The sequence below is a fragment of the Elephas maximus genome, chromosome 6 (assembly GCF_024166365.1).
Source record: "Elephas maximus indicus isolate mEleMax1 chromosome 6, mEleMax1 primary haplotype, whole genome shotgun sequence".
NCBI lineage: Eukaryota > Metazoa > Chordata > Mammalia > Proboscidea > Elephantidae > Elephas > Elephas maximus.
In genome coordinates, this window is record NC_064824.1 from 48,838,066 (window position 1) to 48,863,164 (window position 25,099).

General features: G+C 37.9%; 1 protein-coding gene across 50 annotated transcripts in view; it reads right to left on the bottom strand.

Annotated features, from left to right (window-relative positions):
• NEB (nebulin) overlaps positions 1-25,099 on the bottom strand; it is a 249,303-nt gene that overhangs the window by 169,264 nt on the left and 54,940 nt on the right. For 35 of the 50 annotated variants that reach the window (XM_049887235.1, XM_049887234.1, XM_049887223.1 and 32 more), the window contains 20 exons: positions 24,463-24,561; positions 22,303-22,407; positions 21,641-21,748; positions 21,441-21,554; positions 20,122-20,223; positions 19,921-20,028; positions 19,726-19,830; positions 18,609-18,707; positions 16,582-16,686; positions 15,949-16,056; positions 15,749-15,862; positions 12,836-13,033; positions 11,114-11,221; positions 10,068-10,166; positions 9,141-9,245; positions 8,946-9,053; positions 4,876-5,187; positions 4,563-4,769; positions 2,815-2,919; positions 1,782-1,889 (listed from right to left, as the gene is read on the bottom strand). In XM_049887235.1, coding sequence (XP_049743192.1) covers positions 1,782-1,889; positions 2,815-2,919; positions 4,563-4,769; positions 4,876-5,187; positions 8,946-9,053; positions 9,141-9,245; positions 10,068-10,166; positions 11,114-11,221; positions 12,836-13,033; positions 15,749-15,862; positions 15,949-16,056; positions 16,582-16,686; positions 18,609-18,707; positions 19,726-19,830; positions 19,921-20,028; positions 20,122-20,223; positions 21,441-21,554; positions 21,641-21,748; positions 22,303-22,407; positions 24,463-24,561 — 2,517 coding nt within the window. The remainder of the gene's footprint in view (positions 1-1,781; positions 1,890-2,814; positions 2,920-4,562; positions 4,770-4,875; positions 5,188-8,945; positions 9,054-9,140; positions 9,246-10,067; positions 10,167-11,113; positions 11,222-12,835; positions 13,034-15,748; positions 15,863-15,948; positions 16,057-16,581; positions 16,687-18,608; positions 18,708-19,725; positions 19,831-19,920; positions 20,029-20,121; positions 20,224-21,440; positions 21,555-21,640; positions 21,749-22,302; positions 22,408-24,462; positions 24,562-25,099) is intronic. The other 15 variants (XM_049887231.1, XM_049887216.1, XM_049887229.1 and 12 more) reach the window with 11 other exon arrangements.

A 25,099-nucleotide genomic window follows, 5' to 3' on the forward strand; every position in this document is an offset into this window, starting at 1 on the left:
GGGTGTCATGATAAATTCTGAACAAGTTTCTTTTCTTTGCTATGAATTCTATAGATTATTTGCACATAGAACTTTTTAAAAACCACCTGAATGCTCACATTTAATATGAACATGGCATATTAAAAATATAAAACCAGTATCTCTTGGTTTCACAGGGATATGGATTACTAACCCGATGTTATTTCACACGACTGAGTATTAGAAATTGTTGAGGAATTCTTCTGTTTTCTATTCCCATTGGCCTAGTGACACATGCACAAAAGGTGCAGAAGAGAACTCCACATACAAGAAGTTTACACTGAGATCCTTCTGGGGCGAGGAGCAGAAGGCCTCGGCTTCAAACCAGCTCATTCTGATTCTAATCCTTGCTGCGAATTTGCCCTTCCACCACCAAATATACTAAATCTGAATCTACATTTTAACAAGATCTTTATACCTGGGGATCTTGTTAAAATTAAGATTCTGATCCAGTGTATCCGGGGCTGGGAATGTAAATTCTTAGAAGGAATTCGAACTGAACTGAACCGGTTTGAAGCCCTGCAAAAAACATTACTGTGTTTGTTGTCTCAGGTTGACCTAATATAGTTAAACAAAAACCCTCTTCTTCCCAGGTGGCACCAATTTAAAGGTAGTGGGGTCGTTAGCCACCCCATTTCTCAGCAGCTACTTTTCAAGCTTGCTGCTGAAGCAGCTACAAATGAATTAAGGAGGCATGATGTAAGGGCAAGAATTGCTGTGGGCTTCTCCCGTCAGTAAAAACCTAATGGCAAAAGCTCTGCTGCCAAGGTCGCTCACTGCTGGGGTCAGCAGTGGGAATGTAGATAGAGCTATACAGTAATAGGTCAAAACCTCAATTTTTATACAAGAGAATACAAGTCCACCTAAACCCTGCAGATACTCTGTGCCTGCCATATAAGCACTAATTTACAAACAAGGGTTTAGCCGGTAAAAGGGATTATCAAGTAATTTCTAGGCAGGCTAGAAAAATCATTGCGCAAGTGCTGAAAAGTTGATAAAGTCATACTTCAGGCTTTCATTTTCTCCTTAAAATTAGAAACATACTTCATAGTGATATGCGTTATATGTAAACCTTTGAGGAAGACATTTTCAGTATATGTCTACAAGAAAAACAGGAGAGTTCTTATACCCCATCACCAATGTGGTCTGTATACATGGTTGCTTTCTTTCTTCTAGACTTTTCTAAAACCAAGATTGTAGCCCATGGAATGGTGCGCGAAAGTAAAGTGTGTGTTTTTTGAAAAATTTGTTTTTCAAAGATAGGATTATGTATAAATGCAAATTTTTCTATTACACATGAAATGGGCATCAATTTGCCAGAATCAAAAAATTATATTCTAGCAGGCTTTTTCCCATTTGGCTTATAAAAATCTCTACGTTGTATAGAACCTTTTTCTAATTTTCTTATTACAATTGTGATGCAGGCAGTCAGTCATCTGAATTTAATGTGTTCCTGTCAGTCAGGGTGTTCCCACTGAAAATGAATGTGGGCTGCCAGGGAAATGTGTCAGGGAAGGTAATTTGGGTGATGAATCAGGGAGAAAGCTGCTGTCAGATTCATGACAGCTCTACCAAGTAGGGTCAACTGGAAAGAGCATAAAAACATTGAAAAGGTGACAAGTTTTCAAAACAATAGCTTCTGTAGAATTTGAATGTCATTAATTCAGCTTATTGTTTTCAATGAGGTATCTTTTAAACAAACACACATTTGATAGCTTTTGGAAAAGCCAATCACCCAAATTTTACCCAAAATTTTTACTCACATCACTAGCGATGTTTCTTGACGCCTTGGCTGCAGTGATGGGAATAGCGTCACTCAGCACATTGGTGCCCTTGGCTATTAAATCATGCCAGTCCCGTTTATAACATACCTGGGATGGAAAAGCAAAAAGGATATCAGTATGCTGTGTATTAATCAGCTAAAGGGATTCCTTAACTGCTGGGATTGTTTTGTTCTTTTCCAGATATAAGCTAAAGGAATTCCCTAGAGCACATGATGTTTTAGGAAGTCACATTAATAAAGCATCACACTTTGTGCAGCATAAGATCATTGGACTCCACACTAATTATTCACCCAAATCTGGTTTAGGTACGTATCAAAAAACCAGCAACTGGTTGCTGTCCAGTTGATTCCAACTTATGGTAACCCCATGTGTGTCAGAATAAACTGCTCCACAGGGTTTTTTCAATGGCTGATTTGGGGGAAGTAGATCACCAGACCTTTCTTATGAGGTGCCTCTGGGTGAACTTGAATTGCCAACCTTTCGGTTAGCAGCCAAGCATCTTAACCATTTGCACCATCCAGGGACTCCATATACTGAAGAGAGATATTGAAAACGAGAGCAGATCCAGTAATGAAGGTTTGGGTAATCATCACATATAAGGACTAATGGAGAAAATGAAGTTGCTCTGTCTTATGAAAGGAGGATCAAGGGAAGATCAGGCGATCAGCTTTAAAAATTTTTAGGGCGATTGTAAGAAAAAATAATTTAATTTATTATTATTTTTTATTTTTATGAATGATAACCTGTTCCACGGACAAAACTAGAAAAACTGAGTACAAGTTTTAGGGGAATAGATTTTTGTGTGCCATATAAAGAAGAATGTTGTATTATTAGAGTTGTCCTACTCTTGAAAAGGTTGACTCAATAGAAAAAGAACCAGCATCATGGGATATGCTCCAACAGAGCTATGCAAGTAATTTACCTAAATAATTATCCAGGTCCCATCCTACTCTAAGATTTTATCATTTATTTTCAGGTTTGCATTTTACACCCTTTCAAAGACCCCACTCACGTCACTGATATTGTAAGCATTGCACTTGGCCTGGAGAAACTGAGGAAGATCAGGACTCATGGTGTATTTATGCTTCGCATCTTCACCTTTAGCTTTGTATAAGATCTGAAATGCACAACCACAAAAACAAGATGTATTACAGGTAGTGCAAAAAAGAAAATCCATTAATTGCATACTTAAAAGCAAACTTAAAGAAGTTATTCCCCAGCACAGACCCCCACTATTTCTATCATTAAAAATCATTAAAGACATTTTCCTATTTTTAAAAAACCTAGGCTTCTTGTTTTCTTTAGAAACACCAAGCTTTGCGTATTACAATAGAGAGAAAAAAAAAATCTCTAGCAAATAGAAATCATTGACTGCCAGAGATGAATGGAAAGTAAATTCAAATGTGAAACTCAAACATGAATAACATAATTCATCAAATCAGATAAATTCATTCTTTGCCAGTGAAGTTTATAGCTCTTAAAGGTCCAAGAATGAAAATGGTAGAGTGAGTCTTTCATTTCTGCTAAAAACTTTCCAATTACCATTGTATCAGTATAATCATATAATGACTTTCTCATAATATTAAGGCCCTTATACATGAATCCAGCACACTCAGAAAGTTTATCATTATAATAAATATATGAACAGATTATCATATTTAACTGGTTTTGCCATTTTAAAGAATTATATACACTTTTCACTGAAAGACATTAAAGTATATAACGTAACCATGTTATCGTACCTCTTGTTGGTAATGAAAAATAAATGAATTGCTTAACATCTAAAACTAAAACAGAATAGGAATCACAAGCAGATTTTCCATCTCTTGTCGTTTATTGTAGAAACTCCTTTTTCCCAAGCATGACTATATGAAATATCATATGTAGACTGGTGTGTACGTATCACAAGTAAAGTCTGACATGGCTGATATTCCAATTAACCCCCAAATATTAAGCAATTGCTTCTAGGAACTTGTGTCAACTGAGGTCCAAAAGTGTTGAGTAAGTATGTAGCCTGATGAAATCTCACACCATCCCACTCTGTCATTCACATAACTTTTATTACAGTATATTGTTATAATTGTTCTATTTTATTATTAGTTATTGTTGTTAATCTCTTCTGTGCCTAATTTATAAATTAAACTTTATCATAGGTCTGTATGTGTGGGACAAAACACTATATTTATGGGGTTTGATACTATCTGAGGTTTCAAGCATCCACAGGGGTCTTGGGACATATCTCCCACAGGTAGGTGGGGATTACTCTAATTATATATGATGAATTCTGAGGAGCAAACACATACATTCATATGTATAATAAGTAGAATCATTATATCTTTGTACTAATGTTTTATATATGAAAAGCAAATACGAGCAACTAAATATAGAGTTCAATAGGATGAATTTGCCACAATAAAATGGCTGGGATCTAAACTTACATTCTGTGCATATGTGTGGTGTGTATATGTGTGTAATACTGAAGTAGAGATTTTTGCAACATGTCAAATTGATCCAAAAGCACAGTACTTCAAGAGCAGTTAAAAAGGAAGAAATTTTAAAAAGGTAGGTTAAAAAGCAAAATAAAAGAAAATGTTAGTGCCAAAACTAAAAGTAATGATAATTTATTTGTAAATTAAACTAATAAAATAATTTTAAAATAAAAAGTGATTGGCTCAGAAAAATAAGAATCTTGAGATGACATTTATTTTTTAAAAACACCTCCCTCCACATCCTGTGCCCCCTTTCTTTTGCAGTACTCACATCGCTAACTTGCTGAGTGTTCTGTTTGGCCTGAACCATAACTGGAGAGTCAACGATGCTGGTAAATTTGAGGGTGTCTGGATGCTGCCTGTATTTCTTTTCATTCAGGGCATCTCCTGCCTTTTTAACTTTTTCTAAGTCGAGACTGCCAACAGGGATCCAGCCAATGCCTTTCATCCAGGAGTTATAGTCTTCCTTGTAGGCATTCTACAGCAAAGAGAGAAAAGAGGAGGTGAGTGCCCAGACAGTGGTTCCTGTCCTGGCAGGCTCTGAATTTGGAGGGACATTTTCTCACCAAGTCAATGTCACTTACATCGCTCTGAATGTGCATCATGTTTTTAGACAACTCCAGGCCCATGGCATCAGGCAGGTAGGTGTAACGATGGAGAGGATGCTTATAGTTGACATTGGTGACAGCATCCTGAGCTTTCTTAGCTGCTACAATGTTGAACATGTCATGAGGTGTGTTGTGCCTGGTCTTTGTCTTCTCATAGTCTTTTTTGTATTCCCGATCTGATTGTAGCTTGGCCACTTTTACATAGTGAACCAATTTTGGATCATCTTGTAGACTTTGGAAACCAATCATTTTCCCTTTGGCTGTTTCATAATCTTTCTTGTATTGAACCTATTACAAACCAAGATGGACATATTTTAAAATGTAGTTATGAAGATTTTACTAAACAATAAGGCCATGTTTTGAAGCAATGGAGCTTCCCAGAAATCACTCTACTTAAATAACAAAACAATTGGATAATCAATTACATATATTTTGAAATACAGCCAGGTTAAAAAAAAAATAAAGTTATTTAGAGCCCATTTGATTGGCTGTAGCTGCTTCTGCCACCCCATCTGAGAGAGGTTGGGGTAGCGGTGTTACCATAATTCATATCAGTGACAATATAAATCTCTATATTTTTCCTTTTCAATTAGACACTTACAGAGAAAGATGAAAAAATAGATACTTCAAAATCCCTACCAATTATATTGTACTACTAAAGAAGCAGACCCCCAAGTAGCTGGCTACTTGATTAGAAGAGAATTTTTATTTAATCTTTAGATATTCAATGAAAGACTCAGAACCAGTAGTGGGTAAAACGGTGCTGAATAACAAAGTGAGGGGAATTGAGCTTCCTTGGCGAGACCTAGAGAGAATCTAGAAAATTGAGAAACAGAGATGTGAGGGAAGGGGTAGGTATGTGTGAGAAAGAGACAGAGAGAGAAAGAGAGGTCAGCAACCTGCTGGAGGATAGCACCCACAGAGAAAAGAGGAGGCAGAGAGAAATTCTGGGTGGCAGGACTTTAAGGACAAGGGCCTTATTATTCAGTCTTAACATATTCAAATATTCACATTGGTATAAGTAAACCTCACCCTCATTTCAAATAACCAAAAAATTACATTTAGGACTTGAGGAGAAGTAAAAAAGATGGTGTTATATTCTATCTCTAGGTCATGCAGAGCAGAAAGAGAAGTAGGCCCAGAGAGGAGACGGCAAGTAAGCTAAAGAGGCCAGCTTGTACAAACCAGGAGCCAGGGTGAATCAGAAGAATGAAAACCTCAGAGTATTTGCAGAAATCATGGGGGAGGATGTCCTACAGGACAACAGCTGAGGGTCTGAACCAATTTTATTTAAATCTCAAAGAGCACAGTGGTGTGCTGGCATAACTGGATATCCATTTGCAAAAAAATGAAACAAGACCCATACCTCACACCATGCACAAAAACTAACTCAAAGTGGATCAATGAACTAAATATAAAATCTAAAATGATAAAGATCATGGAAGAGAAAATAGGGACAATGCTAGGAGCCCTAATACATGGCATAAACAGTACACAAAACATTACTAACAGTGCACAAGCACCAGAAGAGAAGCTAGATGACCGGCAGCCCCTAAAAATCAAACACTTATGCTCATCCAAAGACTTCACCAAAAGAGTAAAGAGACAGCCTACAGACTGGGAAAAAATTTTTGCCTACGACAGTTCTGATCAGTGTCTGATCTCTAAAATCTACATGATACTGCAAAAACTCCACAACAGAAGGACAAATAATCCAATTTAAAAAAGGGCAAAGGATATGAACAGTACTTCACCATAGAAGACATTCAGATGGCTAACAGATACATGATGAAATGCTCATGATCATTAGCCATTAGAGAAATGCAAATCAAAACTACAATGAGATACCATCTCACCCCAACAAGGCTGGAATTAATCCAAAAAACACAAAATAATAAATTTTGAAGAGGTTGTGGAGAGACTGGAACACTTATACACTGCCGGTGGGAATGTAAAATGGTACAACCACTTTGGAAATCTATTTCGTGTTTCCTTAAAAAGCTAGAAATAGAACTGCCATACAATCCAGCAATACCACTCCTTGGAATATACCCTAGAGAACTAAGAGCCTTCACGTGAACAGATACATGCATACCCACGTTCACTGCAGCACTGTTTACAATAGCAAAAAGATGGAAACAACCAACGTACCCATCAACGAATAAATGGATAAATAAATTATGGTATATTCACATAAGGAATATTATGCAACAATTAAGAACAATGATCAATCCGTGAAACATCTCATCACGTCGAAGAATCTGGAAGGCATTATACTGAGTGAAATTAGGCAGTTGCAAAAGGACAAATATTGTATGAGACACTATTATAAGAACTCAAGAAAAAGTTTAAACACAGAAGAAAATATTCTTTGACGGTTACAAGAGTGGGGAGGGAGGGAGGGACAGGGGTATTCATGAATCAGATAGTAGACAAGAACTATTTTAGGTGAAGGAAAAGACAACACACAATACAGGAGAGGTCAGTACAATTAGACTAAACCAAAAGCAGTTTCCTGAATACAACTGAACATTTCAAAGGCCAGAGTAGCAGGGACTGGAGTCTGGGGACCATGGTTTCAGGGGACATCTAGGTCAATCGGCATAACAAAATGTATTAAGAAAACATTCTGCATTCCACTTTGGTGAGTGGCGTCTGGGGCCTTCAATGCTAGCAAGCAGCCATCTAAGATGCATCAATTGGTCTCAACCTACCTGGAGCAAAGGAGAAAGAAGAACACCAAAGACATAAGGTAAATATGAGCCCAAGAAACAGAAAGGGCCACATAAATCAGAGACTCCATCAGCCTGAGATAGGAAGAACTAGATGGTGCCCAGTTACCACCAATTACTGCCCTGACAGGGAACACAACAGAGAATCCCTGATGGAGCAGAACAGTGGGATGCAGATCTCAAATTCTTGTAAAAAGACCAGACTTAATGGTCTACCTGAGACTAGAGGGACCCCAAAGGTCATGGTTCCCGTACCCTCTGTTAGCCCAAGACTGGAACCATTCCTGAAGCCAGCTCTTCACACAGGGATTGTACTGGACTAAAATGATACTGGTGAGGGGTGAGCTACTTGGCTCAAGTAGACATATGAGACTATGTGGGCAGCTCCTGTCTGGAGGCGAGATGAGAAGCCAGAGGGGAACAGGAGCTGATTGAATGCACACAGTGACTACACGGTGGAGGGGAGGAGTGTGCTGTCTCATTAGGGGGAGAGCAACTAGGAGTACACAGCAAGGTGTGTATAAGTTTTTATAGGAGAGATTGACTTGATTTGTAAATTTTCACTTAAAGCACAATAAATTAAAATTTAAAAAATGGAAAAAAAAAAAAAGGAGCACAATGGCTTCAGTTCCCATCTGGGCTGAGGTAAGACAGGATAAGAAATAAAATTCAAAACTTTAATGGAACGTAATGACTGACTATTAAAGCAAAAACCAAAACCAAACCTGTTATCGTCGAGTTGATTATGACTCATAGGAACCCTGTAGGATAGAGTAGAACTGTCCCGTAGAGTTTCCAAGAAGCACCTGGTGGATGTGAACTGCTGACCTTTTGGTTAGCAGACATAACACTTAACCACTACTCCACCAGGTTTTCGAACTGTCTAGTAGGGGCTGTGAAGCCCGAATCATTAGAAGCACTGAAGTAAAAAGAGAGAAATAAGGGAAAGAGTGAAATCACATAAATTAAGGAAGTTTTGAGATAAAAATTGTACGATCAGGAGATTATGACCTAAATAGGAAGTAATTTCTTTATTTCCACAAGAGAAATGGTGTGAATTTGGGCAGAAATTGAGATGAGAATTTTAACTTAGAGTACTTGATTTGAACTTATCAGTAAGAGGTTACGCAAAGTCTTTGTCCTGAGAAAATTCAAATCAGTTTACAGCACTTTCCTTCCTGAATAATTTTCAAGCAGATTTGCTTCAGTGGACATGGACAGCAGACATGGTGACTTTTTGGTTACCAGTTAGATCACAATTCCATGCCATTCACGTTTTCTAGTTACTCAAGTGTGACCACCAGCTGGACTTACATCACTCGCCGCCTGCCTGGCAGCCTTAGCAGCTTTGATTGGAATCGCGTCAGTCCTCAGGTCATATCCCTTCTTGCTCAAGTCTTTCAAGTCCGCTTTGTACATATTCTGAAAGAAAAATATCATTTGAATATAACTCGGAGGCCGCCTGAGAAAAGGCTTAGTGCACACATCGGTGGCAGTGTCCACACACACCTCACTGATATTGTAGGCGTTGACTTTTGCCTGAATGAACTGGGGCAAGTCAGCCGGCAGACTGTATTTGTGAAGAATTTCCTCTCCTTTGGCTTTGTAAACGACCTGGGAGAGAAAATAGATAAATAAACACACACACACAAAAATAAGCAAACGAATAAAGCAAAGAAAAGCACTAATGGTGCAGGGAAATAATTTCAGAGATGCACAGAGTTTTTTTTTTATGAAAGACACTGTGTCGTCCCCATATTCAGTTGTAAATATCTGTAGTCATTCAAGGGCACATATGCAATTCCGCAGGGTCCTGTCGTGGTTCTGGTTCTGCCTTAGCAAAGATCCCTTGCTATGCACTGGGAACCTCTGCATTTAAGTAGGGGCATCTTGTGGAAGTGAGCCCAGGGAAGGAGACCTGATGCAATGCTAACCTATAGACACTTGCCCGAGCATAGGAAAGGAGGACGGGTAGAATATACCAACCACCTACACCTGTGGGAGATTAAAGGGACTTTAAGGAGAGTTTTGACTATATGTGATTTTAGTCTTAGCTCTCACTTAAACTAGCTCCTTTGTGTGGTGTAGTGCTAATATTCATTCTTTTTGGCTTGTCCTAGAAATAGGCTTGTAGTTTTTATTATTCAGAGAAGCTCCTCTTACCTTTTCCTCAGAAAACAATGTCAAATATCAGAAAGGACAGTCAATACTATATTTATAATATTGTGCTTTTGCACATAATGCTGTAAAGAAATGAATTGGGCGTACCTTATTAATGAAAATCAGGGGCAGCTATACAGTAGCTTATGTAATTGGGGCTGTTCAGATTGCGTAATACACACAGGCAATCAGTACATTTGAAATACAAATGTATTTGTATCAGTTAACATTTGCTTAGTTAACATGTATTAAAGCATAGACAGAATTAAGACTTACATCGCTTCTCTGGGCCTGATTGATTTTAGATTGTACTATGATCGGAGCATCTTCGATCGAGGTGAACTTGAGAGTGTCTGGGTGTTGGCGATATTTTTTCTGTTTGGCAAATTGAAAAAAGGAAAACAATTGTATTACTTTTCACCGAAAGCTAACATGTCAAAATCTTTGGAATTTATTTGGATGGACAAGGGTGATGTTTTCCTTGTTTTATTATAAAATATGAAAATATTAGATTCTTGGTTGGCTTGAAAAAAAAATGAATACAATGCCAAAACTAATGTTTAGAAAATCAGTCTCATTTTAGACTGTCTAGGGCAATACAACTCACAGAAATCAGACCTGAAGTACCCATTTATTTCTTGCTTATGACATGAAAGAAGACACTCTAGACCAAGAACAGAATCCAGAAGCATCACAAAGTTTCCTAAAGAACTGATAGAAAAGCCAGCAAGGAGGTTTGGGGTGTTTTGCATGACATTAACAAGTTCTCAAAGTTGTGATTTTCCCTGGAGTAGAGAAGCTCTCTGTTTGAAGAGAAGGAATTGAAGAACTACAGCAACAGGTAGGATTACTAATAAGAGAAAGAGGATTTTTGCTTGGCAAATCTTGATGCAGGGATACAGGAGACATTGGGAAGCTGTCCCATTTGGAAGCTGGCAACTTCTGGTTACCCTATTCCAATGTAGAGGATTCTCGTTCTAATCTACATTGTGGTGATGACTGCACAATTTGAATCTACATGCATAAATTTACTAAAACTTGTCAAACTACACCTAAAATTGGTGAATTTTATGGCACATAAATTTTACATCAATAAAGTTGTTAAAAGATTTCTATCGTACACGGTTACCATAAATAATTGTGGTGATGCTAAGTGGTACGCCTATCTACCTGAATAATTCGTGCATGTGGTAGGTAGGTTTCCTTCCTCAGCATTGATTACTAGCAGATGACGCTGTTAAGGAGGAATTTCTCCTGGTTTTTAGGATTTTTAACAGGACACATTCACAAATGTCTCAACAAGACCCACCCGTTGGCCTTACCTCATTAAGAATGTCCGAAGCTCGCTTGGCCTTTTCCACTTCTAAGGATCCAAATGGAACCCAGCCACAACCTTTCATCCAGCTATTGTAGTCGGCTTTGTATTCAACCTAGAACACCAAGAGAAAGTCTGTTTCTTTGCTCAGTGCCATCCTTATTAAGTAAAATCACTAACATTTTACCCAAAATGGTGTTTTTAAGGTTTCTGATCAGACTCATCATTCCATACATTAAAGTTATTTTAAACATTTCCTTGGCAAGAGACATTTACAGCCTTTAGGTTTTTGCTTCTCTTCTAACTGGTATATATTCCATTCCACCCTTATTTCCAACTGAATGGAACTGTGTGGAATTCTAACTCCAGTCTGGAAAATGTGAAATTCAAGGCCGTATTTAAAAGAGTAAATGAAATTGTTATATTTAGATAATCAAATGTGATATGTTTGCTCACTGGAATTTTAAATATTATGTTTCTATAGTCAAATTGGAAATCCTGGTGGCATAGTGGTTAAAAGCTATGGTTGCTAACCAAAAGGTCAGTAGTTCAAATCTACCAAGTGCTCCTTGGAAAGTCTATGGGGCAGTTCTACTCTGTCCTATAAGGTCACTATGAGTTAGAACCAAGTAGACGGCAATGGGTGTTTTTTTTTGGGAGGGGGTGTTATGGTCAAGTTAGGACTGAAGGCCAAGTTGAAGGTGGATAATTTTAATCGTTTTCTGATTAGATAAGACTTGATAACAGTTATTTGTAATAAGTGTTTGCACACACTGGCCTTCACGTGCAGTGGCTAGCATAGGTGTGTTCCCACATTGGCTAATGACATACTTGAAAGCAGTTGTACTGACGAATTTGTTGATTGGGGAGCAATTATTAGCTGAAATTTGTTCTACTTTGGGGGCATTTACTTGATGCAACTAAAATAATGAGCATCTCTTGTTGTCTGGCCGTAGATACTTGTACTCTAAATTCTTGTAGTCTAGATTGCTGCTCTTTAGCATGGGTCTTTCAGTGGAGAACCACTGGTAGAATAGAATTAACAAAAAATAAAGGCAGCATTTGGTTCCAGCCCATGAGATACTTACAATCTATTTAAGAAGAAATCTAGCAAAATTAAATAACAAACAAGATTGTAATGCATAAAATAGAATTGTTAGGACAAAGCATTCAATTGTATAGCTCTGACAATTAATTGATCTGCAGAAAGAAGAACAGATATTATAAAAGCTGGAGCTGTAAATGATAAAAGGATTTTCTTTTCAGAAAATATATCAATTTATGTAAAATTATTGACAATGATGAATACAATAACTATAATAATGGTAATAAAAAAATAGTGAATGTTTATTGAGAACTAACTAGGGCCAGGCACCATGCTAAGCATTTCACATACCTTTAAACCTCAAAGCAATTCCTTTGTTTATTCCGATTTTGCAGGGAAGCAATCTGAGACACAGCGAGGCTGGTAACTTTCCCAAAGGGAGACAGTGATGGAGTACACACGCAGGACCTAGGTCTCCCTAACACTGAAGGCCGTGCTCTTTTGAAACCACAAGGGAAAGTGTTTCCCATTATATACTTGCTATAATGTTTTTTTATATATAAAGAGGACAAAGTCAACCAACTTATGCAGACACCTCCAAGAAGTACCATGAATTGCTTGATTTAGAAATCACTTTCAGTTACCACCTTAAAAGGAAAGAATAGAGAAAACCTGGTAACTTACATCACTCTGCAGTGCATAAGCCTTTTTGGCGAGGTCCACGTTGATGCTATCTGGTGGGTAGCTGTAATTGTGTATGAGATGCTTATAGTCCACGTCACTGGCAATTGCCTGAGATTGCTTTGCATGAGTGATTTGGACCATATCAAGAGGTGCCGTGTAGACCGTTTTCGACTTTTCATAATCTTTACGGTATTCACGCTGTGAATAGGAAATTACCATTTATTACTACATATTCTTAATGGATTTCTAGAAAAGCCCAGAGATGTCTCTTAAACAATATATACAAGTTCAAGAAACAGATCCAGGTATCTGAGTAGTTATTTTGCCCCAAAAACTGGCTGAAACCACCTAGAAAATTGTACACAGATAGGCCTTTGAAAATTTCTTTTAGGTCAAAGAGCAACTGTCAGAAAGTCAGAGCAGACACCAGGAATGGGGCATGACTTCTGCTTCAGCTAGAGGTTATTTTTTCTTTTATTTTTTGTCTTTTTGTTTTATTTTATTGTACTTTTGATGAAGGTTTACAGAACAAACTGGTTTCTCATCACACAGTTAGCATACACATTGTTCTGTGACATTGGTTAACAACCCCACAACATGTCAACACTCTACCTTCTGATCCCTGGGTTCCATACTACCAGCTTTCCTGTTCCTTCCTGCCTTCCAGTCCCTGCCCCAGGGCTGGTACACCCCTTTAGTTTTGTTTTGTTCCATGGGCCTGTTCAATCAGATTATTTTTTCTTAAACAGAAGTTTTCAAGGGCTACTAGTCAGTATTATTACTATTAATATAGTCTAACCTCTGGAGTGTTTTCAATAAAGAAGGATTTTTCAAATGACTGAAAATTATGTGACCATTTCCTACTTCTGATGTTATAAAATCACTATTTCATAAATACGGCTACAGAATTAACTTTTTGACTTTCCTAGAGTCATTTTTAAATGGATAGTTACTGATTTTTCTACATGACTATAACATATTTGACAGTAGATCAGCCCCACTGAGAATCCCTAAGGTTTTTTCATACCAAGTTTACTTTTGGTAACAACTTAAAAGAAGCTTCAGGTTGAGCAGTTATAAGATCTCAAAGGAGAAAAGTCAGTGAAAAGGAAACATTAAAGTAAACTTGGTCCTTATGGACAGTATTCTCATAAACCGAATGTCTTTACTGGGCCTCAGGAGACACATGCATTGGCTGGTTTTCTGGACTAGTTAGATAGGATGCTAATTAGGTCAAAGTCCCAGCTCCATCATTATTCACCAGTTACCTTAACAGAGAGAAAAAATTCTGACCCACTACCTTCAGGAAAATTCTAAACGCATCCTACTTCCTCATGACTACCTAAGCGTTAAAAGAGTGACCCAAGCTAGCAAGTGTTGATGTGCATTATAAATCCATAGCTATTCCTTTTGTAAGTGATTAAACCTTCTGGCTTTCCCTTTTGACACTTTATGGTTAGGTACTTTCACTGGTTAGAATATTTTCAAAATAATTTTTATAGTATTTTTAATTGTAAAATCTATGAAAATAAAATATACTTTCTGATGGTATGCAAGAACATTAAGATAAAGACTCTATTAAACATAAAGCAATGTTGCAAAGGAGCTGGTGATTGGAAGTATTCTTGACGGAATTGTTTTGACTCTTGTTCTTGTTTAAACTGGCTCACACATATCAGCATGTATGAAATGTTGACAACGATCTAAATGCCTTTAAAAAATCTTTTTTAAAAGCTATGGATGCTCTATATCTGCAGCTTTGCATTTAGCCTGGATATTATGTTTTTATTATGTGAAAATGACTCATTGACTATCTCTTTTTGTCATCAGCATCAATCACTTAAAAAGTATTTATTGAGCACTTACTATGTGCCCAGTGCTCTGATGAGTTCTGTGATAGGACGGGAAACAAAAGTTAGATGTGTGGTCCACAAGGAATTATAACCTTCTTGAGTTGAGAAGGAGCAAGCAACTAGTGAACACGATAGTGTTATGGATGTGAGCACTGTATACTGACATAATCTAGTGTGAAGTTATTAGAGAAAATCCCTGAACACTAGAGTTTAAAGCGCTATGTGACTACATAAAAAAAGTGCAAAATGAGGTAAGGAAGGTATGTATAGATCACTGTGAACACATGTTAAAATTAAAGTAAATGAATCAAGTGCCCTTCTTTTCCATCATGAAAAATGGTAATTTGCAAACTATGATGAGCATTCTTGCAATTCTTAAGAGATTATCTAAACATCTTTTAAGCATACTATATACTGTATACATGGTATATACTGTAAATTACAATAGTAGATATTTGCCCCTCTATAGTAAGAATTTTAACCTGAAGATGAATAGACAGTCTTTAGAGAATCCATGAATTCCATGAAATTTCAGGTAAAAGGTGTAAAAAAGAATGTTCATTTTTCTAGACAGATGGTCCAAATCTTCTATCAGACTATCAAAGGAGTCTATAATCAATTAACTATCTTTCTTGAACTCAAGCCAATCTAATAACTAATAAAGAATAAAGACAGCTACACTAAGATTTTTATCTGTGACTCCTTATTTCCTTCCAAAGTAAAGACAGTTCTAAAATCATCATTTTAAAGGCTTTTTTCCAACTAGAAATAAAAGCACCTGATTATACTTGCCAAAAGGTTTTAAAAACTAAGATCTATATTCTACTAAATATTAATACATACATTTTTCAAAGCAAAGCAGACATCGACTACAATTCAATAATTTCTTTCCTCAAATGTGAGAAACATGGGAATCTGGGAAATCAATATACTTCTAACGTTCTCCCCAGCAGTTTGCTGTTGTGAACCTGAGAAATCCCACAGTTATGGAATTCTCTTACACGGGCATGATAACTGGGAGGCCACCCTGAAAACAAGATGGTTTTACAAAAGTACTCACATCACTCTGGTTTTTGGCCGTCTGCAAAGAGTGCAGCATCTTGGGATCGTCATTAATGCTGAGGGCTCCAATCATTTTCCCTTTGCTTTTTTCATAGTCTTTCTTGTACAACACCTGCAGTGGCATTACACATGTGAGCAAGATCCCACTCATCAGGAAGCATCCCTGAGGCCCCTGCCCTGGACACTGGGCATACTCACATCACTAAAGTTCCTGCTGTTGGCTTTGGCTGCCAGCAGGGGAATGGCGTCCATGTTTATGTCAAACTTCTTAGCTTTGCTCTTCTCCCAGTCATGCTTATAAACATTCTGGACAGAAATATTTTAGCAAAGAAAGTATAAGAACATCTAACACAAACTAATCCAGTAAAATTAAAAAGAGATAGGCTTTTTACAGATATAGAATTACCAAAGGGCAATGTAACTATTGATCCACCTATCATCCAGCTTCTTCCCCTCCACCAGTAAGGAAGTATAATATATGTTTTCTAATGATCTGTGAACTTTCTAAAGACTCTGCTGTCCTGTTGTATAAAGGATAATATAAAATGACAACCACTTTGGAGAAAGTGGAGTGTGATATTTGCATAGGAAATATGTAAAACTTTTGGGATTAGCAGAGCGATAATTGAATGATTTTAATCATTAGAGACAGTGGAAATGCAATCTGATATCTGAAAAGAGCCAGTTCATCCGGATCTTAAAAGCTCCACTTATAACAACCTCAGTGGTTGTTGATTGGCATAACTCCTAATACAGTCTTCTGAACACCTATGTAACGTTTCCTCTTTTCACACTCATGCCAACAAAGGTTTTTGTGGCTTTGGTACTTACGTCACTCAGGTTATAAGCATTGACTCTATGTTGGACAAACTGTGGAGCATCTGCAGGTACATTGCACTTGAACTTCTCATTTTCATGTTTTGCTTTGTAATTCAGCTGAAAAATAGAATAGGTAGGAACTTCCTTGCATTTATGCAGAACATTATAGATACCTCAGGGGTTATCTGGGTGGTGTAAATGGTTAAGCTCTTGACTACCTGCCAAAAGGTTGGTGGTTCAAACCCACACAGAGGCACCTCAGAAGACAAGCTTGGCAATCTGCTTTCAAAGGGTCACAGCCTTGAAAACCCTATGGAGCAGTTCTACTCTTTATATGTGGTGTCACTAGAAGTTGGAATCAACTTGATGGCAAGTAACAACAGCAATATAAATAGCTAGGTTATTAGTACATTTTTTAGAAAAATGTCTCAAATTGACTCCAGTTGAAGCAGCACACAGGACCCAGATCTTACCCCCTCCCAGACGTTACCCCCTCTTTCACTGGCTGTGGCATAACAAAACTTTGGGCTGCCATTTGGTAAGTGCCATCACACTGTAGACATGGGAAACCCATTGTCTGATCTGAGCGCTAGGTTATGCCTTGAGGGCACAACAAATCAAAACCTCTGAAACTGTAATTAGAGCACTAACAAAAACAGTACCAATTCTAAATAAAATACTAGCATAAATAAAGACATGTATAAATTCTTATTGTGTAAAAGACACTAAATATTGGACTATATTTAAAAATTTTTAAGGCACGGTTGGCTGAAAGGAAGGGAGAACAAGAAAGAAGGGAGGCCATTGAGTTCTAGAGATAAGGACAAAATGAACAAGATGAAGAACTGTGCAATAAACACCTTTAAGACTGAGCCCAAGGCATACCCAGGCCAGGAAGAAGAGCAATGGTGAACGGGCACAAGTACAGTACCATATTGCTCACAGCTTGCCTAGCTAGCTGTGCTGGCCCGGTGTCAATCGTGTTTACTTGTTCTTCCTCCAAAGCAAAAACCAAACCCAATGTCATCGAGTCGATTCTGACTCATAGCGACTCTACGGGACAGAGGAGAACTTCCCCATAGAGTTTCCGAGGAGCGCCTGACAGATTCGAACTGCTGACCCTTTGGTTAGCAGCTGTAGCACTTAACCACTAGCGCACATAAAATTAATATGTTAGAAAAAATTGCCTATGAATCAATGCAACTTCTCAGTTATAACAGGACAATTTGCATATTTTATTTTTCTATTGTGAGAAGAATGTGTTACTCTTTAGGATTTTGCTGTGCTAGCAGCTTGTTACTGTGTGTGTGTGGTGCACCAACCAACTGGCCAGCGGTGTTAGGGTCACCTGGGAATTTATTCAAAAGAATATCGGCTCCCACCTCAGATGTACTGGATCAGAGTCTGCATTTTAGTGGGGTCCCCAGTTATCTGCATGCATGTGAGCATTTGAGAAGTGCTGCTGCTCTTCCCCTCATCTTGGCATGGCAGGACCATTCCTGCCTCTGACCTTCTCCAACCACCCAATGAAAAGTGCCTGCTCATTCATACTCTAACATCACCCTATTTTAATTCTGCGTCATCATTACATTGGTTTTCTTATCATTGCCTGATATCTTTGATTTCTGTGTTCTCATTCTTTGTTTAAAGTCTTGTTAGTAAACCAAGAATGAGAAATTCTTGCCTTGTTACCTACCCAAGGGGATGCTTTTGTTGTCTTCATTTATTGAAGTTGGCATGAAGTTTCAGTGTGCATTATTTTTGTTATGGAACAGATCCTAATGAGTAAGTAGGGTATTCCTAATAAAAACCAGTAACTTATTGAAGAAATATTTACTATTTATTACTGTCTAACACCATTCTTCCTGAGGCTACAATTTTATCTGGCTGCTTTTTCGCATCTTATTAAACAAATCTTGAAAAATAACATTACTGGTATAGCACACGAGCCCATGAAGAATTAAGCACTTAAATGCTTATGTTTTTAAAGAAACAAAGCATTCTGGGTAACCCTTTCTTGGATAAACCAAGGCACTCACATCACTCAGCTGTTTCGTATTGCGCTGGGCTTGCAACTGTACGGGAGAGTCAGTGACAGCTGTGAATTTGGTCTTATCTGGATGAACTTTGTAGGTATGCTAGAAAAGAAGACATTCTTTAATGAATTATGTGAATGTTTACATTCTTGTTCCCATACATACTAACATGTAAAAAGTTTTCTGCCAAAGCAAATATAGCTTGTTTTGTTCTTGAAATTTTGTCTCGCATCTTCTCACCTCTCTCTTTCTCTCTCTGATTCTCTCCTACAGTTGCCTCTTAACTGGTGTTCCTGCTACCATTCAGCAATCAGGTTAAATTTTCTGCTCCTTAAACCCTACAGTGGCTCTCCACTATATTTGGTGTTTAATCTAGACTGAACCTTGATCCAAGCCCTCCTTTGTCTCCTACGACATCACCTCCTACTACTGTCCACTTCCCCAGTATGTTCCTGCCATCTCATCCTTTGAATTCCCTGAACACCAAGCTCCTTCCATCTTTAGGCTGTACATTCAGCTCCTTTGCCCCCAGTTTTGGCATGGCTGGACCATTGCTGCCTTCAACCTATATTGACCATCCAGTGTAAAGTGCCCATTCACTCACTCACTTCTACATCACCATACTTAATTCTGTATCTTCATCCTGTATTAGATTTCTTACTACTGCCTGATATCTTTCTGTCTTTCTGGCTCTCTTCTCTTGATTCTTATAAGTCTCTGTCACTAGAATGCATGCTACACAAGAGGCAGACCTGGTTGGCCTTGTGCCCTGCTGTTCTGCAGCACCAAGGACAGTACCTGGCACAGTTAGACCCCCCAGTGTAAACTTGTTGAATAAATTAACTTCTATCTTCCACAAACTAACACACCCTCCCTTGCCCTATATCCATAATTGCACAAAATAATGGAAATAAAGATTTTAAAAACCTGAACTTATTTGTAACAACAGCCTTCTTCATAGTAATGTTCATATTCCCCAACTTCACCCAAAAACCAAAAGTTTAGATTTAATAACTCCTGCTAAACACTAGATGCCAACATTTTAACTGCTGCTAAATTTGCCACTAGATGTCACAAGAATCCCAAACCCAATTTCAAGAATTCAGGGCAGTTGACTTACATCTTTACACTGGTCTAGCTTCTTGATGGCTTCATATTCTTGGGTTATTGTCTGAGGGAAGTAGCATTTTCCTTTATCTTCTTCATATTCTGCCTTGTAGTTTTTCTACAAGGAGAAAGAACAAAAACAGATCATGATTGTCATTGCTCCCAAACAATGTCACTGTAAGGCATGAACAATTGTCTTGTAACTTACGTCACTATTTTGGGCGGCAACTCTCCTGCAGTGCATTTGATATGGGTCTTCAGGGCTGCCCACATAATGTCCCAAGATGTCCTTTACATATGAATCTTTATATTTATTCTGAAAAAGAAAACATATGTAACACAAATTGGCAATTATTTGCTGAACAATAAGAAAGTCCTCAAGCCCCAGAAGTAATCATAGTAGTTGAACCTCGCCAAAGTTCTTCAGCAGAGTGTCAAGTTGATATTTAGGAGTCTCGCAGTAGTTCACGCTCTTTGCCTTTGTCTTCTCATAGTTCTCCTTGTATAATATCTGTCAGAAGAAAAGAAAATTAGAGAAAGACAGCAAAAGAAAAGCATATCTCATAGAACAAAATGCATGTCACTTCTATCCTTTAACCAAATGGATATATTTTGTCTTTTTCACTATTTATTTTCCACAAAGCAAAAATGCTGAATGAATATGTTTGAGGTTCATATTTTGTATAATTTAGCCTTCTGAAAATCATACAAACATTTATGTGACTTACCCTAATATGTGTAAAACTGAATAAGTTAGAGTACAGCAACGCTGCTGTCTAAAAAAGTTTTGTCTTGAAATAATTATTTCCATTTGAACATACTTGGAGGAAAATGAATTTTTAATAGATAACTCCAAAACGAGGCATAAGGTACAAGGTGGACTTAAGATACTTGGGCACTGTCCCAGAAAAGCATTTGCTGAAACACTTTTTACGTTCACCTCTGGAAGCTGGCTTTTGTCATTAATGCCCACCATTGTACCTTGTAGCAATGATGCCTGAAAAGATGGCTTTCTCTGCTTTATTGCATCTATCATATATTCTTCATGATCTCTTTTAATTCTGCCATGTAGAAATCAAAAAAAATATATGCAATAAAGAAAACATTATTTATAAATGATATGGACTAATTTGGAGTATATTTGTTTTGCTAGTAATTAGACAATCTATTTTTGTAAAGAGTTTTATTTTGTTTTTTAAGTATTTTAAGGCCTTTAAAATGATAACAGTATTTTTTTTTTTTTGAATTATAAAAATAAATACTTTGCTTTTCAGCTTAGGCTTCATCCAACTTCTCCTACTTTATCTTTCCTTTGCCTCATCTTCCCTTTTCTTGTTTTTTATGTAGTATTTTTGTAAACTCTCTTAAATTAACTCAGGGCCTGGAATAAACACCGACATGCACACATGCGTATATTTCTGCATGCTGAGATACTGAGCTCATTTCTAGGAATAACAATAACAAAAATGACATTGCTAATGCATCTTTTCCCCAATAAGTTCAGGGCATTAGGACATTAAGGAAACCTTTACAAGATTCACTGGAGTTCCAGTGTGCAGAGGAATAAATATGAATGAGGAAGTTAATCTCCCTTTCCCACCCTGGTCTTCACATTTGATTTGTCACCCTTAAACCTGAGACTTCAGTTGGCCTAACACCCCTTCCAAGGCCACATTAAACAGCAAGTGCAGCCACATCTGAAACCAGGGTGATGACAAAGACACTCACGTCACTCTGGTTTTTGGCCGTCTGCAAGGAGTGCAGCATCTTGGGATCGTCATTAATGCTGAGGGCTCCAATCATTTTCCCTCTGCTTTTTTCATAGTCTTTCTTGTACAACACCTGCAGTGACATTACACATGTGAGCAAGATCCCACTCATCAGGAAGCATCCCCGAGGCCCCTGCCCTGGACACTGGGCATACTCACATCACTAACGTTCCTGCTGTTGGCTTTGGCTGCCAGCAGGGGAATGGCATCCATATTAATGTCAAACTCCTTAGCTTTGCTCTTCTCCCAGTCATGCTTATAAACACTCTGGAGAGAAATATTTTAGCAAAGAAATTGTAAAAACAACATCTAACACAAATTAATCCAGTAAAATTGTTTTAAAATCCAGACACTTTATGCATATAGAATTATTTCACCTATAAAACTATGTTTACCGAAAGGCAATGTAACTATTGATCATCTACCATCCAGCTTCTTCCCCTCTATCACTGAGCAACTGTAATATGTTTTCTAATGATCTGTGAACTTTCTAAAGACTCTGCTGTCCTGTTGTATAAACGGTAACATAAAATGACAATCACTTTGGAAAAGGTAGAGTTTGATATTTGCATATGTAATATGTAAAACTTTTGGGATTAGCAGAGGAATGACTGAGAGAATGTATCTAATCATTAGAGACAGTGGAAATGCAATCTGATAGCTAAAAGGAACCAGTTAATTCGGACCTTAAAAGCTCCCCTTATAACAACCCCAGTGGCTATGTATTTGCATAACTCCTAATACAGTCTTCTGAATACTTATATAACATTTCCTCTTTTCACACTTACACTGACAAAGGCTTTTGTGGCTTTGGTACTTACGTCACTCAGGTTATAAGCATTGATTCTATGTTGGATAAACTGTGGAGCATCTGCAGGTACATTGCACTTGAACTTCTCACTTTCATGTTTTGCTTTGTAACTCAGCTGAAAAATAGAAGAGGTAGGAACTTCCTTGAATTTACATACAACAATACAGATAGCTCAGGGATTATCTGGGTGGTGCAAACGGCTAAGCAGACAACTACTAACTGAAAACCTGGTGGTTCAAACCCACCCAGAGGCATCTCAGAAAGCAGGTCTGATGATCTGCTTCCAAAAGGTCACAGTCTTGAAATCCTATGGAACAGTTCTACTCTGTACATGTTGTCACTAGGAGTTGGAACCAGCTGGATGACAACTGACAACCACAACAATAATACATATAGCTATCATCAGTTCCCTTCTTAGAAAAATGCCTAAAATTGATGCCAGTTGAGACAACGATGCTGGTGATGGGTGGACTTCATGGCTCAGGTAGACACATAAGACTATGTGAGCAGTTCTTGGCTGGTGGTGAGATGAGAAGGAAGAGGTAGACAGCACCTGGTTGAATGGACATGGAGAATACAGGGTGGAGAGGAGAAATGTGCTGTCTCATTAATGGGGGAGCAGCTGGGAGTGCATGGTGGGGTGTATATGGTTTTTGTATGAGAGTCTGACTTGATTTGGAAACTTTCACCTAAAGCAAAATTAAAAAAAAAAAAAATTGATTCCAGTTTAAGTACCATACAGGGCCCAGCCAGTTGCGTACCACATAGGGCCTAGATCTTACCCATCGCTTCACTGGCTGTGGAATAACCAAACTTTGGGTTGCCATTTAGTAAATGCTTTCACAGTGTATATATGGGAAACCCATTGTCTGATCTGAACTTCTAGGCTACACCTTGAGAGCAAGACAACTCAAAACCCTTAAATCAGAGCACTAAAAAAAACAATACTAATTCTAAATAAAATGGCAGCACAATTAAAAAGATATGCAAATTCTTATTGCATAAAATATGCTAAATATTGGACTTTATTTAAAAAAATTTAAAGGCAAAATTGGCTGGAAGTGAGGGAGAGCAAGAAGGAAAGGAGGCTGTTGAATTCTAGAGCTAAGGACAAAATGCACAAGATGAGGAACTATGTAATAAGCACCTTTAGAACAAAGTCCATGGCATAACAGGGCCAATAAGACGGGCAACTGGAGAATGGGAACACAAACAGTAAGGTATGCCTCACAGCTTGCCTAACTGTGCTAGCTCAGTGTCATCTGTGTTTAGCTGTTTGTTCTTAGTGCACATAAAATTAGTATGTTAGGAAAAATTGCCTGTGAACCAATGCAAATTCTCAGTTACAGCAGGGTAATTTGCATATTTTATTTTTCTATCGTGAAAACAATGTGTTACTCTAGGATTATGCTGTGCTAGCACCTTGTTACTGTGTGCGTGTGGTGCACCAACTGGCCAGCAGTGTCAGCATCTCCTGGGAATTTATTAGAAAGCACAGAATATTGGCTCCCACCTCAGGTCTACTGGCTTAGAATCTGCATTTTAATGGGGTCAGGGTTATCTGCATGCATGTGAACATTTGAGAAGTACTGCTACTCTTCCCCTCTTCTTGACATAGCTGGACCATTCCTGCCTTTGACCTTCCCTAACCACCCAATCAAAAATGCCCGTTCTCTCAGTCTCTAACTCACTGTATTTAATTCTCTGTCATCATCTTATGTTAATTTTCTTATCATTGCCTGATATCTTTCTGGTTTCTGTGCTCTCATTCCTTGTTTAAAGTCTTGTTAGCAAACCAAGAATGGGAAATACTTCCCTTGTTACCTACCCAAGGGGATGCTTTTGTTGTCTTTGTTTATTGAAGTTGGCATGAACTTTCACTGCGCATTATTTTTGTTATGGGACAGATCCTAATGAGTAAGTAATGCATTCCTAATAAGAATCAGTAACTTCTTGAAGAAATATTTGACATTTGTTATTGTCTAACACAATTTTTCCTGAAGCTATAATTTAATCTGGCAATGTTTTTGCATTGTATTAAGCAAATCTTGAAAAATAACATTATTGTGATAGTAGATGAACCCATGAAGAATTAAGCATTTAAATGCTTATGCTTTAAAGAAGTAAAGCATTCTGGGTAACCTTTTCTTGGATAAACGAAGGCACTTACATCACTCAGTTGTTTTGTATTGCGCTGCGCTTGCAACTGTACAGGAGAGTCAGTGACAGCCGTGAATTTGGTTTTATCTGGATGAACTTTGTAGGTATGCTGGAAAAGAAGGCAATCTTTAATGAAATTTCTTAATACGTGTTTGCATTCTAACATGTAAAAAAGTTTTCTGCCAAAGTAAATATAGCTTGTTTTGTTCTTGAAATCTTGTTTCACGTGTTCTCAACTCTTTCTTTCTTCTCTCCCTTTTTCTCTCTCATTCTCTCCTACATTTGCCCCTCAATTGGTCTTCCTGCTATCATTCAGCCAGTAGGTTAGTCTTTCTGTTGTTTAACCCTACAGTGGCTCTTCACTCCATTTGGTTTTTAATCTGGAACTTTAATCCAACCCCATCTTCATTTTCTACCACTTTACCTCCTACTATGTCCACCTTCCCAATAAATTCCTGCCATCTCATCCTTTGAACTCCTTGAACACCAAGCTCCTTCCATCCTTAGGCTGTACTTTCTGCTCCTCTTCCCCTAGCTTAGACATGACTGGACCATTGCTGCCTTCAGCCTTTATTGACCATCCAGGTAAAGTGCCCATTCACTCACTCACTTTCACATCATCCTATTTAATTCTGTATCTTCATCCA